General features: G+C 43.0%; 1 protein-coding gene across 3 annotated transcripts in view; it reads left to right on the forward strand.

Moving 5' to 3' along the window:
- The window catches only part of vta1 (vesicle (multivesicular body) trafficking 1), a 70,298-nt gene that overhangs the window by 482 nt on the left and 52,884 nt on the right, over positions 1 to 16,932 (forward strand). For all 3 annotated transcript variants that reach the window (XM_080882446.1, XM_080882444.1, XM_080882445.1), the window contains exon 2: positions 14,056 to 14,150. In XM_080882446.1, coding sequence (XP_080738572.1) covers positions 14,056 to 14,150 — 95 coding nt within the window. The remainder of the gene's footprint in view (positions 1 to 14,055; positions 14,151 to 16,932) is intronic.

The raw sequence follows: 16,932 nt of genomic DNA on the forward strand, positions 1-16,932 counted from the left end.
TTCATAAACTGTTCCCCTCACTGACTCAGATAAAGAAAGTCCTCCAGATTCCGTTCTGTGAGGCTGTAAACCTGCTCTGCTTTCATCCTGCTAAATTTAGCTGAAGTTTGGAACAACCCAGAAACTGTCCAGGTAACCGTACCTGGCTAGCTGCCAGTGAGGTCTGGAGTTAGCAGACAGGAAGTACCGGCCAGAACGTTCCAGGGCTGCTTCAAAGTCTGACGTGAAGTCCTCGTCCAGCTAGTTTTTTTCTTCTTCTTTGTCCTGCTGTGTGTCACAGAGTCATGAGCCTTCACAGTCAGCTGTGAACAATGGGCTCCACCCCACTGCCTGCATACTTCACCTCCACATGACTCATGAGTTTTTTTTACCAGTCTGTCACTATGTTTCACACCAGTGCATACCTGCTGAAACCCAGTCGCACTTTCCTTACACAGTGGCAGTATTTTCTACAGAAGTATAATGCAGCCGCGTGATGAGAAGTTATATATTCAGTATACCTCACCAATCCACAACATCAATTTTGTCAGGACACTTGAGACGGCAAGATTAAGAACCTACAATATTATTATTACTATTTTTAATCCCATAATTTTATGAACCTTTATAAGCAGCATTTGGCAATAGTGGTGTAGAAGAACTCAGATTTTACAGGAAAATATCACCAGCAGAACTGGAACTGATTGGTGGGGGTGAGTGGAGAGGGATGAGGCCAAAACACAAATAAATTATGGGAGAGAGAAAAAACAAAAAATAGAAAGCTTGTTTAAAGTATTGTAATCAAGGACAGAAATTCCAAGAAAATGCTTGTATCTCCGATCTCAAGTAGAATATGAAAATTGGCCTGTTTTCTTTTTTCTTTTTTCTTCTGAATTAATGAGATGCCTTAAAACCTTTGAAACCTTGATTTGATGGACAGTGATTTGACCGTATTTACGTCAAATCCTGGTGTCTGTGAGATATTGACTTCTGTGTTATAGCTGAGTGTTTAGATGTATTTAGGCTGACGACTTTCTGGTGAGATGCAAAACATCCAGCCAATATTCCCAAAACGTTGATTCTGTTCATTTTCAGCAGATGGAACGTTTCATTGTTCATCCTTGTGACTGAACATAGTCTACTCTCTGGGATTTCCTGGATTAATGAGCGGGCAGTAACAGTAGCATCTACAGTATGTTACTCAAACACCAGTGCCTCCCGGTCTTTCATTCCACACCAAAGTAAAAGTGCCGTGGGGGGTATTAATGGTCATGAAAGAGAAAAACTGCAGGTGGTTTTTGGTTTGTTGTTTGGTCAAGTGACTGCATAAAACTTCCATATTTTTCCTGGTGATTTAAACCAATATGATGCTTAAGTTTCAGGGATCGTATCACTTCTACACTTTTGTTCAATATTTACTCTGAGAACAGATAAGCTGTTCCACAAAATTCTGTTTTTATTTTTCATTTAATAGGAAACCACCAAGTAATAAGAGCTAGTCTTGTAAGTTATATATATATATATATATATATATATATATATATATATATGTGTGTTATTTTCCTTATTATGCAAAGTGTCGTGTTGACATGTTTTTATCAGTCTGAACTATGTATGCTTCGATTTATTAGATTTATATTCACTTTGAAATCAGCCATTTCACAGATTTGTACAACTAACTTTGTGCACATTAAAAGCAGGTGTGATGAAGTATTAACAGTAATTTATAATTGTTTATGGTATTCATTTCTCTCCTTCACTATCACAGATGTTGAAAATCGTACAACATAAACCACAAAAACCCGTCCTGCTGGGTTCTTTCTGTGTGCCGTTTGTACGTTCTCCCTGTACTTGCTTGGGTTCTCTTTGGTACTTTGGTTTTCATGCCACAGCACCAACTGGAGGATTCTAAACTGGAGGTAGGCGTGAATGTGAGGTTTTCTGTGTCTCTGTGTTAGGCCTGTGATGTACTGGCAACCAGAGGCCGCTCTCAGGTGTGCTCAAGGTGCTGATCTGCGCTGATCGAGCAAAACCAGCATCGGTGAAGAGACGAGTGAGAGAGAGACAGAAACCAAAGTGTTGTTGTTACTCACTCACAGTTTGGACACACACAGAAAACTGTTGTCTTGACGCACCTCCAGACTGCTGATCCTTTGCTAACAGGCATCGTCCCACTGTCTCTGATGTCTGATCCACCTTTTTGGGTCAGTGTTGGTCAGAATATCACATCACAGTCATCAGTGGTCCACGTAAATTATTTCAAATGCTCTATTGAAAGATAACGTTTTGGTAGAAAGGTGCCCAGTCCTCAGCCTTGTTTCCTGTTAAGTAGGGCAGAGTGTGTAAAAGGACTGATTGGTGATGCAGAGGGCACAGCAGGGACTGAGTCTGACCCAGTTGAGCTGATGTAAGTGAGATGCACATGAAGAGGTATATCAACGCAGGAAAAGAGAGTCAGATCAAAACCAGGAGCCCACTGACTGACAGGCAGACGGACAGACGTGTGCTTCCTGTGACAGCTGAGGTGAAGCTTCTGGGAAACAGCTGTTAGGCCACATCTTCATAATGTGGCTGCAGCTTTAAAAAGCTCGTTTTGCTTCAAACAGGCAGAACGGGAAATGGGACGGTCATGGTCATCACTGTTTTCAAGGCATGCTTTGCTCTGTGTTGAACCTGTGTTTGCTCACCTTTACCAGCCTGTGGATGTACACGATGGCGTGTGTGGCTGAGCTCAAAATGATGGCAGGCGATCCGCCACCATCATCAAACCAGATTTTCCTCTTTTAAATTTGGCTGATTTTTCACCCACCTGTCATCTTTTTGTGAAAGTGAAATACTTCAGCGCTGCTGCTATTTTTATTCTGTCACTCTGAATCTCCCCCGGCGGGTCCAAACACTGACCCTTTTACTAGACTACTAGACCATACCTCCCAGGGACGGTCATTATCGTTCCTTGGGGGTGGCGGCGCTCTTTGTGCTGTTTCTGGTTATTAATTTGCCGAGCGCCGCTTCTGTCCATGGCACGTGAAAAACACTCTGCTGCTGCTCATATTAGACGATTAAATTGACTCACCTCTCCAGTCTGTTTTATTCTTTTTTTTTTCTTTGGTTTTTTTTTGCCTCCTTGGTCTCTTTGCTGCGAGCTGCTCTGTGCAGTGCAAACAGCCTAAAAACAAAACCCTGTGAACACTAGATGAATGTTCTACCAGATGATCTCTTGGGGGAATTTGGACTGTGAGACACCAGCTTTGGCCCTGCATGTCCTCTGGATACCCCACAGGACCTAAAATATGGGCTAAGTCTGGTTTCAGCAGACAACCATTAAAGGGTAGTAAGATGTCAGATCCATAGTTTGAGAAAACAAAAAACATTTTTTTAATTGAAAATAGTTACAGAGAGACTTTATTTGGGATAAATAAAGTCTCTCTGATTCTGATTCTGATATTAATTCTGATATTAATCATGCAATATGTTTGTTGTTTTCTCGTGGTTGTTTATCAGCAGGTACAGCTGTGGGTGTGGTCTGCAGTTCAGGTGTGAGTCTGTATTTGGAGCCCAGTTACCTGTCAGTGTTGTGTGTGTCCTCTGGTCAAGTGCTTAATGGATTTTATACTGCTTATGTTGGGAACATGACTGACGGAGCAGATAAGCAGTTTAACTGTATCTGAAAGCAGCAACAGCAGCCTTTTATCACTCAAGTTGATGCGGAGAGATAAACATGACGGACAAGTCCGAGGAGGGTGAAGGTGAATAGCCCAAGCTGCCTGCACTCAGTGTGTGTTTGTGGTGTGAAAGGTGGCCCCGTCAGTGTGGATGTGTGCTGGACCAGTGACCCAGTCAGACCACTGGAGGTCAGCAGCACCATGTGTCTGGGCCTCAGAGGGAGAGAGAGGGAGGGGCGGGTCGTACACTAACTTTAACAGGGAACGTATGTGTGTTTAAGGGATGGGGAGCAGTGGACTATGAGTGTGTTTCGTCACCATATTAGCAAGAAGATGTTTTTAAGAATAAGATGTGACGTGATGAGTGAAGCAAGGCTTAAAAGAATAGAAATAGGTTAATGCTCATGTATACTGATTATGGGAGCAATAACACTAGAGCTGGAATAACAGATGTCGGCCATGTCTGGAGTTGGGTGCATGTTTTTGGTAGCAGGAAAAAAGGAAATGGCAGAAGGAAGCTTTGAAATATGTAAAAAAACCAAAAAAACAACAACACTTGTCGGCCTTTATAGGGGTCTGCGAGGTCTACAATTAAACTGGTCGACTGCACTGAATCAGATCATTCAGAATCAGTGTACAGTTCCTACCAGGCATGCTTGCAGGTTTTACCCTGATGTCACTCTTTGATTAGTGACATTATGAAGGCTTTGATACCTTGAGATGAGCATGTTAGCTGTCACTATGCTGGTATTTTGAAATGGATGGATCTGACTGAAACTGTACACCAAAAACCTGTCATGGACAACCATCCTTCTTGATCCTTTTTTTAAAAGTCAGTGTGACCTGAAACTAGCAACTGGGCCAGAAAAGTCATCTGAGTCACAGAGAAATGGACATAGAGACATTTCCACCCAACAAATATGGCTACCAGTTCTAAAGTTTAAAAATGTATTGGTTATTGGCTTCAGTGATGAGAAACCCATACATGAGAAATGTGAACTGGTTGGAGATGCTTGGTTAAGTGACCTCAACAAAAGTGCGCTGCAAACTCTGCCAAACTGCCAGTAAGAGGAGTGAAAAACAGTTGAATTTAATAAAAGGACTGGCACAAGAGTCTTCCAGGACTCTATTCATTCCTGCAGGAAAACACAGCAACACCAGCCAAGTGGAAAACACTGGAAAAGAGCGAAAAAAAATTCCAGAGATGAGCAGCAGGTGGTGAAAAAGACTAAAGTTGCGACTCGATAACGCAGGATTTCATCACCTTTACTGCGCTGCAGACTGTGAATGAGACTCTCATCTGTTACCGTCAGAATCTGCTGAAGGCAAAACTTTGTGAAGAAACCCACATTTACAGCCCGTTGCTCGTGTTTCAGTCTTCGGCCTGGCTCTTGTTCTTTGGGCCAGCAGCTTGCCCGTTGTCTCTGACTCAGATTTACTGTGAGCTGAACTGATTTTACTCCAACTCCCTCTACAGGTAGGGCTGTTCGATATAACGATATATATCAGATGACGATATAAAAACATCTATCGTTTCATTTTACGCTATCGTTTGTTTCGTGGTGTCACAAAATAAACTGTTTACGGCAATATTTTTTCATCGTTTTGATGGTCACTGTAGTGGCTATATTAATTTTTTAAAGTTCTCTCTTTCTCTTATATTTTATATAACCACACTACAGACAGACAAGCACCTGTTTTTATGCGTTGTGGTTAGCAACAACGATGGTAACACCATCGTGTGTCTGCTTGTTTATGTTCCACATAAACCTTTCACAATAAAGCTCAAGATCCTGTTGAGACTTTTCAAAATAAACTGAATCACGTGTAAAAGCAGATTATTTACGGATGAGAAGTAAAAAAGAGCCGCCAATAAACCTTCGACTCAAACGTTAGAACAGGCTTTTCCCTGCAGCACGCCGTGTAATAAATACTCACAAAGAAAACAGCGGCCGTTACAACTTATGTCTAAAAATGTATCGTTTCATGCATCGGTTAAACACTCGACTCCAGCTACATGACGCGCAGCTGGAAACGCTTCCCGCAAGACGAGCTGCCCGAGATTCACAGAATTTACAGAAAATGTTACATTTTTGTGATTTATATTGTTATCGGACGATAGAATTCTTATATCGGGATATGAGATTTTGGTCATATCGCACAGCCCTATCTACAGGGAAGATACTGAGGTAGAAATACTGCATTAATATTAACAGGGCAGCTGGTTTGAGACTGACTGTTGGACCAGTTGGTCAGGTGGGGAAAAACAGTGCATCGCACAAACACAGAGCTGATAAAAGACATATGAGGAAAAAATTATTTCATGTACTCTAAAAGGCACTCACATCAAAGTGGTTGCATCCATAATTTTCTGCATTAAAACGGTAACCTGCGTGTATTGTTGTCATGCAGCTGTAAAGACCAAAACCATTTTGTATCAGGCTGAAAACAAAGTTTGGAAATATGAACATGTCTATGGAGACTGCCTCACTTTTGAAGCATCAAGTGGCCATTAGAGGAACTGAAGCTCTTATCTGCCACATTGATGGCTTCAAGTTGCATTTTGGTCCTCGTATCAGTCATTCCTGTTAACAAGTGACAAAATCAGACTTTTAATTAGACTTTTATAAGTGTGCATCCCTGAAGTAAACACAATTTACTCCCCACCTCCGCTCACACTAAGGTGATAATGCTGCTTCTTCTTTTCTCTGACAGGTTCTTTTTCTCAATCACTGAAACAAATTGAAAACTGCTGCTAATTGGCTAACAGATGGTTGCAAATCTGGCATTCCAGGGGAAGGAATAAATGTTACAATAAATTGGAAATCTGACAGTTGTCTCCAACAGAAAGAGAGTGTGTGTGTGTGTGTGTGTGTGTGTGCGTGCGTGTCTGTGTTATTCAATTAATTGTACCAAAGTAAAGGTGTGCTTCTTCGAGGTGCTTTGAGGCGTTATGACTGGCAGTGCAGAGTATATTTTCAGCGAGCAAACATCTGAACATGCAGAACTTCACAAATAACTCATCAGGGAAGCCGTCCATCATGTGGGTCTGATGAGGCCAGGGCTCGCAGAGATTTATTTCCATCCTTTTTGTCTGACTGCTAGAGCGTTTACCATCATTCAGCCTAGAGCTGGGCGATAGAACGATAACGATATGTATCGCGATATAACTTTTACTCGATAGAGAAATTAAGCTATCGCGATAGACCTCGCCGCTCTTGTCCTCAAAAAAAAAAAGGTCAGCCAATCCAAATTAAGTAGCGCAGAGCCGAACCAATCACAGCCGCAGCGTCACGTCGCGTGACTTGTTACGTACAGCACAAGTGCCAAGCCGCACGTGTGTTTGTTTGGGAAGCAGCCAGCGGGTAATGGAGCCAGCGCGTAATGGAGGAAATGAGTGTGCCGACTAGAAAAATCAACCGAGCGTGACCGAAGAGAAAACAGATGATGGTTCCAATGCCGGAGAGATTGTCAAACGGAAGAGCCATAAAAGTTCCGTAGTGTGAAGGTATTTCGGCTATTTCAAGTCTGACAAAAATAGAGTAGCGTGCACTGTAAATTGTGCCGAAAGCAAGTCTGGAAATACAATAAACTGGTGCATGCGTCACACTGTGCGCCACGTTATTGTTTCGGTGAAATGAATTTCTACAATACTGTTACTGTTAATTCTACTCTCTGCAGTGTTTAAATGCTTACATATACACACAGTTACTGTCCCTCCACACTTACGACTCGGTTCTGCTTCTATGCCCCAGCTTTGTTTACTTTTTCCCACCGAGGCTTCTAGACTTCTGATTGGCCAACATTTAGGCACGGTTAGGAATCTAGCGCCACCTGCTGCTTTGGCATGTTCATAGCAGCGTTTTCCTTCATTTCTGCCTTTATGTGTGGACGGGATTATTTTTTAAAACGAAAATGGAAAATCTCCGTTTTCAAAAATACCCGTGTACGTGTGGACGTAGCCTCAGTCTCTGACTGGAAGCGCTAATTCGTCATTCGGCTTTTGTCAGACTAAAGTAACTGTTAAAACTGTTTGAAAAGCTAAGCTATACAACAAGGAGAGATTGAGAATTTCCTTTTAGTTCTCAGTTTGATATTGACAAAAGTTAGTCAGTTTTGTCTGTTCTTCTGTAAAACAAACTAAGATTTATTTTTAGAATTAATATTTTGTTTCTAAGTGGAATTGACAATTTAGTCTGTTTCGTTTGTCCTATTTTGAAACTTAAACGCTTTAGCGGCTGCCTTTTGTGTAGTTTGCAATATTTGCCTTTATTTATCTGAAAAAGTCTCATGTTCCTTAAGTACATCTACCCTGTTGAACTTATTATGGGAAATAAATATTTAAATAAAAACAAGCTGCTGATTATTTCACATTTTACTTGTGAGCAACGGCACATTTAAATCTTACAAATATAGTTATTTGGCTTATATCGTGATAGATATCGTTATCGCCTGAAATGAAAAAAACATATCGTGATATGAAAAAATCTCATATCGCCCAGCTCTAATTCAGCCTCAGCTCCACATCAGCAGGTCGATCTAAATTAGCCAGCTAATGCCGGGCAATATTTCACCTCACCTCCACCCCAGAACAGACCAATCAATGGAGGTTTGAGTCAACGCCATGATTTGTTTAGCTGTAATGAAGCCACATAATTCACCTGCAGCTCCCCCGGCCGACAGCACTTGGCAGCGTTACAAATGCCGTTTCACACTGATTGGACTGTCGACGTTATAAATGAGGAGAGGGTGAACACGGGTACCATCCCTCTGTCTGCGGGAGGGGAACACACTCCTCCTTTTATTTGTATGTAATATCCAAACATGCATGCAGCTTCTTTTTTTTTTTTACTTAAATTTTTTTTAATTCACTGTTTTATTCATTACTGCACTGATTGGCTGTGATTATTTGGCTTCCTCAGAATGATTGGATTCTGATAAACAGGACTTTGCTGAGTAACCTGATGGAAACTGGGACCATTACGTCTCACACTCAATCCTCCATCCTCTCCCCGCCGAGCTTTAAAACATTTAGAAAGAATAAGACCTACCATGTAATTAGTTTGGACTGCCTGGGAAGTGGGCACAGTGGCAGACTGTGCCAGTTCAGCCGTCGCTGCGTCCACATGCTGGCTATAATTACACGATTTCAGAGTTTGCAGCTGAACGTGATGATTATCTCTTCAGCATGAAGGGAATGATACTAGTGTGGTGACAGTGGTCTAGATTTTCTTAATGACCCTTACTGTAGTACAAGACATGACCTCACTAGAGATTTATAACTTAGTCTTAGTTTCCAACTAAGTTCAAACAGAACAGTGTGTGACTGGTTCTGGCTCCCACCAGCTTTCCCTAAAGTTTTAACAAATGAAGCCATCTGGCGAAATGGAAAGTTCTGAGGAAAATTACCGTTGACATCCGAGACAGAATTCATTGTGAGGTGTGATTCTCCTGGCTGATGTAACCTGATTCAAGCTTACCTCTGTGAATTACACGCTGTCACTATATTGTCCTGAGTGGATAAGGTCAGCTAAATCATTCCAGTGCTGATCTGATAAAGCGATGTGACCGTATTCACATCACTTCGTCAGCTAACGTTACCAAACCATCACCGGATTCATCCACGCAGCCAAGTTAAAGCTAGCTAGCCAACTCTACTGCTTGGTAACATTATTTGTGCATGTAAATGTGGCTTCTTCTCCACACATAGAAGTTAGTCATGGAGTGCTGGGATCAACTGCATTTACATTATACATGCTTCCTTGAGGCAGTATTGTTCAAAAGCTCATTGCTATGCAGATGGTCTATCTGTGAAGCCAGTTAAACTGCAGCCTTGTCTCTAAAGAATAAAATCCTGGATGTTGTAATTTTCTTGTCTCACATTTAGATAAAACTGAGGGTGTTATACAGTAAGTCTTGAGCTACACCCTTCTTTACATTTTGCAGGAAAATGGGTAATGGGTGGCATTTTTCATATGCAGTGATTTACTGCACACTGTGTGGTGTGCCAAGTTTTCAGCTTGTTGGTGCAAAAATTAAATTTTATGCTGTCAAACTATGTTATCTTTGGCATTTTTCATAAGGTTGAATGAAGAAATGGGAACAACAATGGAGGTTACGCCGAGCTGCTTTTAATACCAAAACCAAAGAAATGCTGTGAGAACAGCAGAACAGATATGACAGAGTTTCTTGTTCTTAATGATCTGTTCCCGTCGTGCTCGGTTTCTGTGTTCGCTGTTGCAGTCACGCTTTACAGCATGTTGTGCTGGAATGAACCTCCAGAATCTGTGGCAGTGTGTTCACTCTGTGGGCCTCGATTGTCTTCTGGTCACACTGAACGAACAAACACACACACACACACACACACACACACACACACACACACACACACACACACACACAGAGCGACTCAGCTATTCTCCATAATGAAGTCCTTGTCATTCATATGACACAGAGACTGCTCTGGCCCACGTTCACATTGGCACAGAATGTCAAAAATTGCATCGAGGCGGTGGCGGCGTCCTGCCAGCACCATTACAGGAGGGTTAATTATTCACTGCTAAATATATTTTCTTACAACAGTCACTGTCACGCCAAGAGATAAACGAGGAAATTGGGGAAACTGCTGTGTTGACAGAGCAGAGTTTAGTGTCTGTACACGTGAAATCTCTGCTGTAGAAGCCTCTGCAGAAAACTTGGGCAGCACATCACAGGTCTACCTGATGTGGCTCACATCGTACTGACTGGTGTTGACGTGCTCAGTTATGTGCTGTGCAACCCAATGAATGCACTGTCATAACAAATCAGCAGTAAACCATCCCGTCAGGCACCGATGGCCGAGAGGCTCACTGTTCCATCCCGAAGATGCTCTCTGACCACAGTCCCTGCATCCAGCTCACCTCCACACACACAGAGAGGCAAATTAGACCGATATCAGAGTCCTCAGAGACATAGAAGTCAGAAAGCTGCACTGCTGCCAGTCACGAGCTGAACTTTCTGGAAATGCAGCTTCTTGCTTTTTCACTGCATTTGTTCAGTGTTTCGTCTAACACCTTCAGTGCACATCCTTTCTCACAAACTTTTTCCTCTGCGTGAGCTGGCAGCAGCAGCCCTTCCACTGAAGCTTATCACCTCTGAAAAACAAACGCCGGAGCTAAAAGCATTTTTTGGACCCTACTTACTTTTGGGAGTGCCAGCAGAGAGGGAAGCTCGTCAGAGACCCTATAATCGCAGGAAACAAAAGCCTGACAGGTTTTAACACTTGAAGCCATCGTCTCCTCAGAGGATGTGTCCCAGCTGGCGTGCTTTCAGGCTTTTGCAGCTTTTTGCAGACCGGAGGGGCATCGAAGGTTTAACTTGCGATGCCTGGTTTAAAATGTCTGGTAGCTGATGTGGATGATTTATTTCCTGTGAGATGAATGCAGGTCACTGAGATCAGTTAAAGTCCTCCTGTGTGCTGATATCTGTGCAGCTGAAGTCTACACTGCTGGTTTAAAGATGGAATTAAATATAATTTAATGTAATTTATCAAATTCAGATGTTTTGTTTAATTCTGAGTGTTTTTCATTTTAAAACAAACTACTATTTATGTGTTGCAGTGACACTGGTAGCTGCTGTCCTTTACTGGGCTGCAGAGAGCTGTTGATGCTTACATGTAGTTTTCAGGGTGAGAAGAATAAACTGAACAAAATACAAATTAATGAAAAATGATTCCTATGCAGAAACAAACTGCACCTTCACTCACCACAAGGGGGCTCCAGCACTGGTTGTGTGTGTGTGTGTCTGCAGTCTAACTGTGTTGGGTTGTGTTGTACAGCGCGATGACACAAAGCCTTCCTTTGTCAGTCTGCTGGAGGACCCGCTGTCTGTGTGGCTTGCTGCTCTCTTGTTCATGCGTACATGCGTACATGCGTGTCACACTGGTGCCGCTCTTTGGAAACACTGAGTGCTTCTGGCCTTGGCGGCTGGACAGAGGCTCCCCGCCATTCTGCTGCTGTGAAATGGGCCATTGTTCTGCTGATGCTGCGCAGGGCTGTGACTCAAACATGAGGTGGAAACGGATTACTCAAATATATGCAGAGTACAACACGATGTTTATGGTCTCCTGGTAACTCGACAGGCCCGACCGTCCACGCTGGAATACTGCTTAATATTCAGGCTTTCTCTCTCCGCTGCAGCAGACGCTCTGAGCACAGCCTGTGCATGTTTCAGATAACGTACAATAAGTGTAGAGTAATTGTGGGAGCAATATCAATAGGTGGAATTTTATTTAGTTATGTTTTAATGTTTATTAACGTTTCCAGCTCATGTCATGTTGGCCGTGTCTGACCAACAAACTATAACCCGGAGATTTTCAAATTAAAGGCATAAAACAAAACAGACAAGTTGCAACCTTTGAGTTTTGTTCAATTAATGAACTAAATTATAAACATAATTATAATTAGTTACTCAGATTTCTTACCGTGCACCATTCCACATGCTTTCAGCTCTATATTCTTCTACTAGAGTAGCTCTGCATGATTTACAATTTACAGTAATCTTTATTTATGTGATGCTGCATTACTGCAGTCACTCTGAAGCAAGCAGTTTGGGCTCCTCCACCTTTATGCCAGCTGTCTTCTGATTGGCTGCCCCTCACAGACAGAAGGTTTTAACAGCAGGTGGGTGGGGCTGCGATGCCCTACAACCTGAGCACGTGGCTCACAGAGATTACTTATTATTTGAAACGTTGGTGATTTTTAATAAAACCGTCAATTTCTAGAACACGACAAGGTTCCACGTTCCAAAATGAGGTCCACGTTCAAAAGAGAGAATTTCAGCAAAGGGTAAAATCCGCGCTGATCTCATCGCTCTGTGCTGCACGCCGCACTCCGCCTCCACACAAACAGCACAATCTGCTGAGGTAATCCTCGCAGAGAAGGAACTCTGAGGCCACGTCACCCTGCGCTGATAGTGCAGCGCTGAGTCTGCTCACTGTGCCTGTTGCACTACAAGTGTACACACACACACACACACACACACACACACACACACACAGAGCTGTGGATTAGAGATGATTTGAGGAATGTCTGCGTGCCTGTCAGCACAGGTGGAGGTTTTTACTCCAACACACCTGTGATTGTGTGAGAGTGAGCAGAGTGTGAAAAGCCTTTCTGCTGCCGGTTTAGGACGACTGTGAGGTGTTTATCCTGCAGACACAGCGTCTGTATTTCCTGCTGATGGAGGAGGAAGCCGTGTGCGCTTCAAAGTGTCTCTCATTTTAGTTAAAGACAATCATTTTTAACATGGGTCGAGACAGCAGCTGTGTGCACGCACAGCGATCACACACAGTGCACCATCCATCTGGTTAACAAACCCCGGGCTGATTCACACAGAGATGAGTCTGCAGTGCAGTTCAGCCCAGAATCTACAGGAAGGCATCAGCATGGTTCCATAAAACGTTTACACACACAAACTCTCTAACGGGGTGTAAAGTCATGGTTTGTGTAGCCACGAGGCAAACCGAAGCACAGTGACGGACTTCAGGTGTACGAGCCACACCCCTGAACTGAAACCTGGATACCCACACAACAAACAGCTGAAGTGTGTGTGTGTGTGTGTGTGTGTGTGTGTGTGTGTGTGTGTGTGTGTGTGTGTGTGTGTGTGTGTGTGTATTGTTGATGGGGAGCTCTTTTCAGTTTTTGAAAATGTGTTGTGTGACAGCTGTGCACATCATTCTCAGTCTGCTTTCTGAGGTTTGTGTTGTGAGCATAGACTGTGTGAGCAAGTGTCTCTTCATTGTTTGTGAAGTCTTGTTGGGCAATCTTTTAAATACAGTCTGTGGTGTTGAACGTGGAGTTCAGGTTGTATCACTCCTTGTGAATGTTTTGTGTATTTTTCTGGCTCAAATAACATTGGATTTAATGTCCCTATACCAGCAGATACATTCAGTAAATGCATATCTGTCATATTCATAACAGTTTTTGAACACTGAGTAAAGAGCTGCAGGTACATCACAGAAACACGAGCCCTCCCTGACCTCCGTTACAGTAATATGAAAACACTTTATCATACCAGCACCTTTTTTCTGACTAGCTTTATAATTTTTGGAAAATAATTCCAGTCCAAGTTCTCTAAGAGTTTTTCTGGAGGTCATCCCTGCAGGCCCGGTGCTGCTGCTCAGGTGTGAGGTTACATCATGTTAGAGAAGAATAGAAATAATTGACAGGTGAGGGATCATGAGTGTGTCCACACAGGCCTGCTTCGTCTCAGGTGGAAATCTTTCCCTCCTCCTCCTGGAAGAGAAGAAAACATCTTCAGCAGCTCTTGTGTGAAACTTTAATGAAGAGGACTCTGTGTCGAGTCTTGTGTGAGCGAAGCTGTGGAAGAACAGACTTGTTTAATTTTTTTATCTCCTCCCCGTGCTCTCCCGCAGGTCGACTCTACGCCATGCAGACGGGCATGAAGCTGGACAGCAAAACACCCGAGTGCCGAAAGTTCCTGGTCAAACTCATGGACCAGCTGGAGACGGTGAGTTGGATTCCCTTTAGTCCTGTTCCTCCTTCAGTGCGGACCCTTTTTCCTGTTTAGTTCTCTCTTGCTGATTGTGTCACGTTGAATAATGAGTAAATGAAGCGCATTAGCTTAATCATCTCAAACCAGGAGCTTCAGTATTTCAGGAGCTTGCTGACTGCATCTAAATGAGAAAGATTAATTTGGGTCTGTTCGCTGGGTCTGATTTTCATTCCTGCTTTTGACTTCAAGTGATTAAGAGAACAAAAACACGCAGATGAGATGGTCATTGCATTTGTTTCATAAACATGCTCTTGATTTTTCTGGACTCCCTCTCCCTCTGTGGAGAGGACACACGGGCTTGGGGGTCCCTGGTTTCTGTGCAGGCCTCGAGGCCATGCAGGCTGCAGCTCATACTTTCATTGGGATTATTTATTTATTTATTTTATACTGAAGTTTAAGCTTTGCATCGAGAAAATCTGCCAGATTAAATCAGCCCGGTTTATTTTTATTTATCTGTAAGAAACCGAGGCTCATAGAGGACGTCTGAGGAGCTTTTGTCTGCCCCTGCTGTACAGCTCAGGTTTAGTAAATTAATAAGAGATATGAATAGAAGTATCTCGAGGGTTGATAAGAATCTTGTTGGATTTCATATACATCAGATTTTAAGTGACGTGTTACGTGAAGAACAATGACCTCCTGCTGAGCTGCACGGTCCAGCCGACAGCCTCGTTACTCCTGCTCCGAGCCTGTGACGCTGGCTGCACCGCTGCCTGTACACCGCTGCCTGTACACCGCCTCTACCTCAGCAGCACACGGCTGAATGGCTCTTTTCTTAGAAAACACACACACGTCAGGTATTACTATGTTGTGGGGACATCTAATTGACATAATGCTTTCCCTAGCCCCGTACCCTAACCATGAAAAAAGAATGCCTAAACCTAACCCTCATCCTAAACCTAACATAACCATAACCTAACTCTAACCCTGACACTAAAACCACATTATGAGTCTCAAAAATGCCTTCAAACCAGGATTTTGGTCCCCAGAAGTATAGTAAACTTTAAATCTTTGGTCCCCACAAAGATATGAATACACACACACACACAACACAGCCCTCTAAAAGGCTTGACATTTACCTGTTGGTTATCAGAGGCTGCACTCACTGCATAAGGTCCTCTCAGAGCTTTGAGGTTTCTCTCCTCGGAGAGGTTAAAATACTGCTGGGGTCCCAGTGACCCCAGAGGGCCCCCTACAGGTCACATGCACTGCTGGGCAGCAAGATATCATAAGTAATGCAGTAAAGCCTTCAAAAGGTCTGTTAGCAGACATACTTTGCAGGCCAGGTAATGTCATAATACTTCAAGTTTTCCTTCAATTTGTCCATATATGTATGAACTACGAACACTTTCATCAGTACGTTCTGTGCCATGTCACGCAACGAGCCTGAGCCTGTTATTTCTGAGCCTGTATTGTTTTAAAGATGGTTTAAGCCATAGACTGTACATAAAAGATGGCTGCAGATAATGTGATGTCACACACTGGTATCTAAAGTTCTTGAACTTTTCCTTGAACTTGGCATTTTAGCTGTTGTTGTATTTTTCTCAAAAGCAGATGTGGTGAGTGAAGTATGGATCTAAGGAAACCATCCTGAAATATGCACCGCTTTAGCCTTCTTTTTGACTCTGACGGGTACATGGTTTCTAAAATAAATGTCATGTTGTGCACAATAAGACGTAAACCCAGTGATAACCCAGACAATGTTCTCCCCATTTCCTGCCACTGCGCTCTGAACCTGAAGTGTGTACAAGGACAGGAGAATGTCGGATTTAAGCGTCATTTAAGTTACTGACCCTCGTTAGCGACTCGCGGGCCAGAAACATTTCTCTCAGATGGCACAGAGTGCAGAGCGACAGCTGGACAGCTGTGCCACACCTCACTGTCACTCTGGATATGTGGTCAAGTTGCACATATTTACAGATGCCTCACTAAGACAGTCCTGAGCCTCACTGCCAGGGAGTGTAAGCTGACCACAACAAGGTAATCAACAACCTTTGATTTATATTGAGATTTATATTGATAACGAACGATATATAAATCTAACAATAACAAGGTTTTGTTTCACATACCATTCAGCCTGAACCTCTGATCAGAGATTTTACATTCAGTCATTCACATGAGAGCAAAGGCCTGATGATGTAAGTTGTGGGTTATCTTAACCCCCACTCACAGCTGACCAGTGCTGACATTTTCCTGCTGAGGTCGATGTAAAGTTATCCTGCTCCATCAGGTGAAGACTCTTTGGGTTTTATCTCTTTTCACCATTTAATGTGAAATGGTATTATTATTATGGTAAATAATCTTTATCATTAGGGACTCTTTGTGCCACAAGTCTCACTTAATTTTGGAATAAGACACGTTGGTTTGCGTCTGTTTGTTCTCCAAGCTTACGAGAACATCTTGTGCTTCTCCGTGAGTCACATTTACGTAATGCAGGCTGTCTCCTGTCTGCTAACAGGAATGGGCTAATTCGATTTTGTGGAATTGTTATGATGACGGGAGGAAGGGAGGGAGCAGGTGACCGGGCTGAGAGTGTCCCAGCGGGGGGGGGCAAGTGAATTTATCGAGACTAAGAAGAACCCACGGAGAGGTGATGAAGCTCTAAAACACATCCGTCAGCTTCAGTTTTACTGTCCATGTCATTTTGATCCTGTAGTTTCCCACCCTCATCGCGCATGTTTCTACTTCTACGGTTACATCCAACGTTTACCGTTTCAAGTTTAACTTGCTACGTGGCAAA

Source organism: Rhamphochromis sp. 'chilingali' (genome assembly GCF_963969265.1).
Source record: "Rhamphochromis sp. 'chilingali' genome assembly, chromosome: 5".
NCBI lineage: Eukaryota > Metazoa > Chordata > Actinopteri > Cichliformes > Cichlidae > Rhamphochromis > Rhamphochromis sp. 'chilingali'.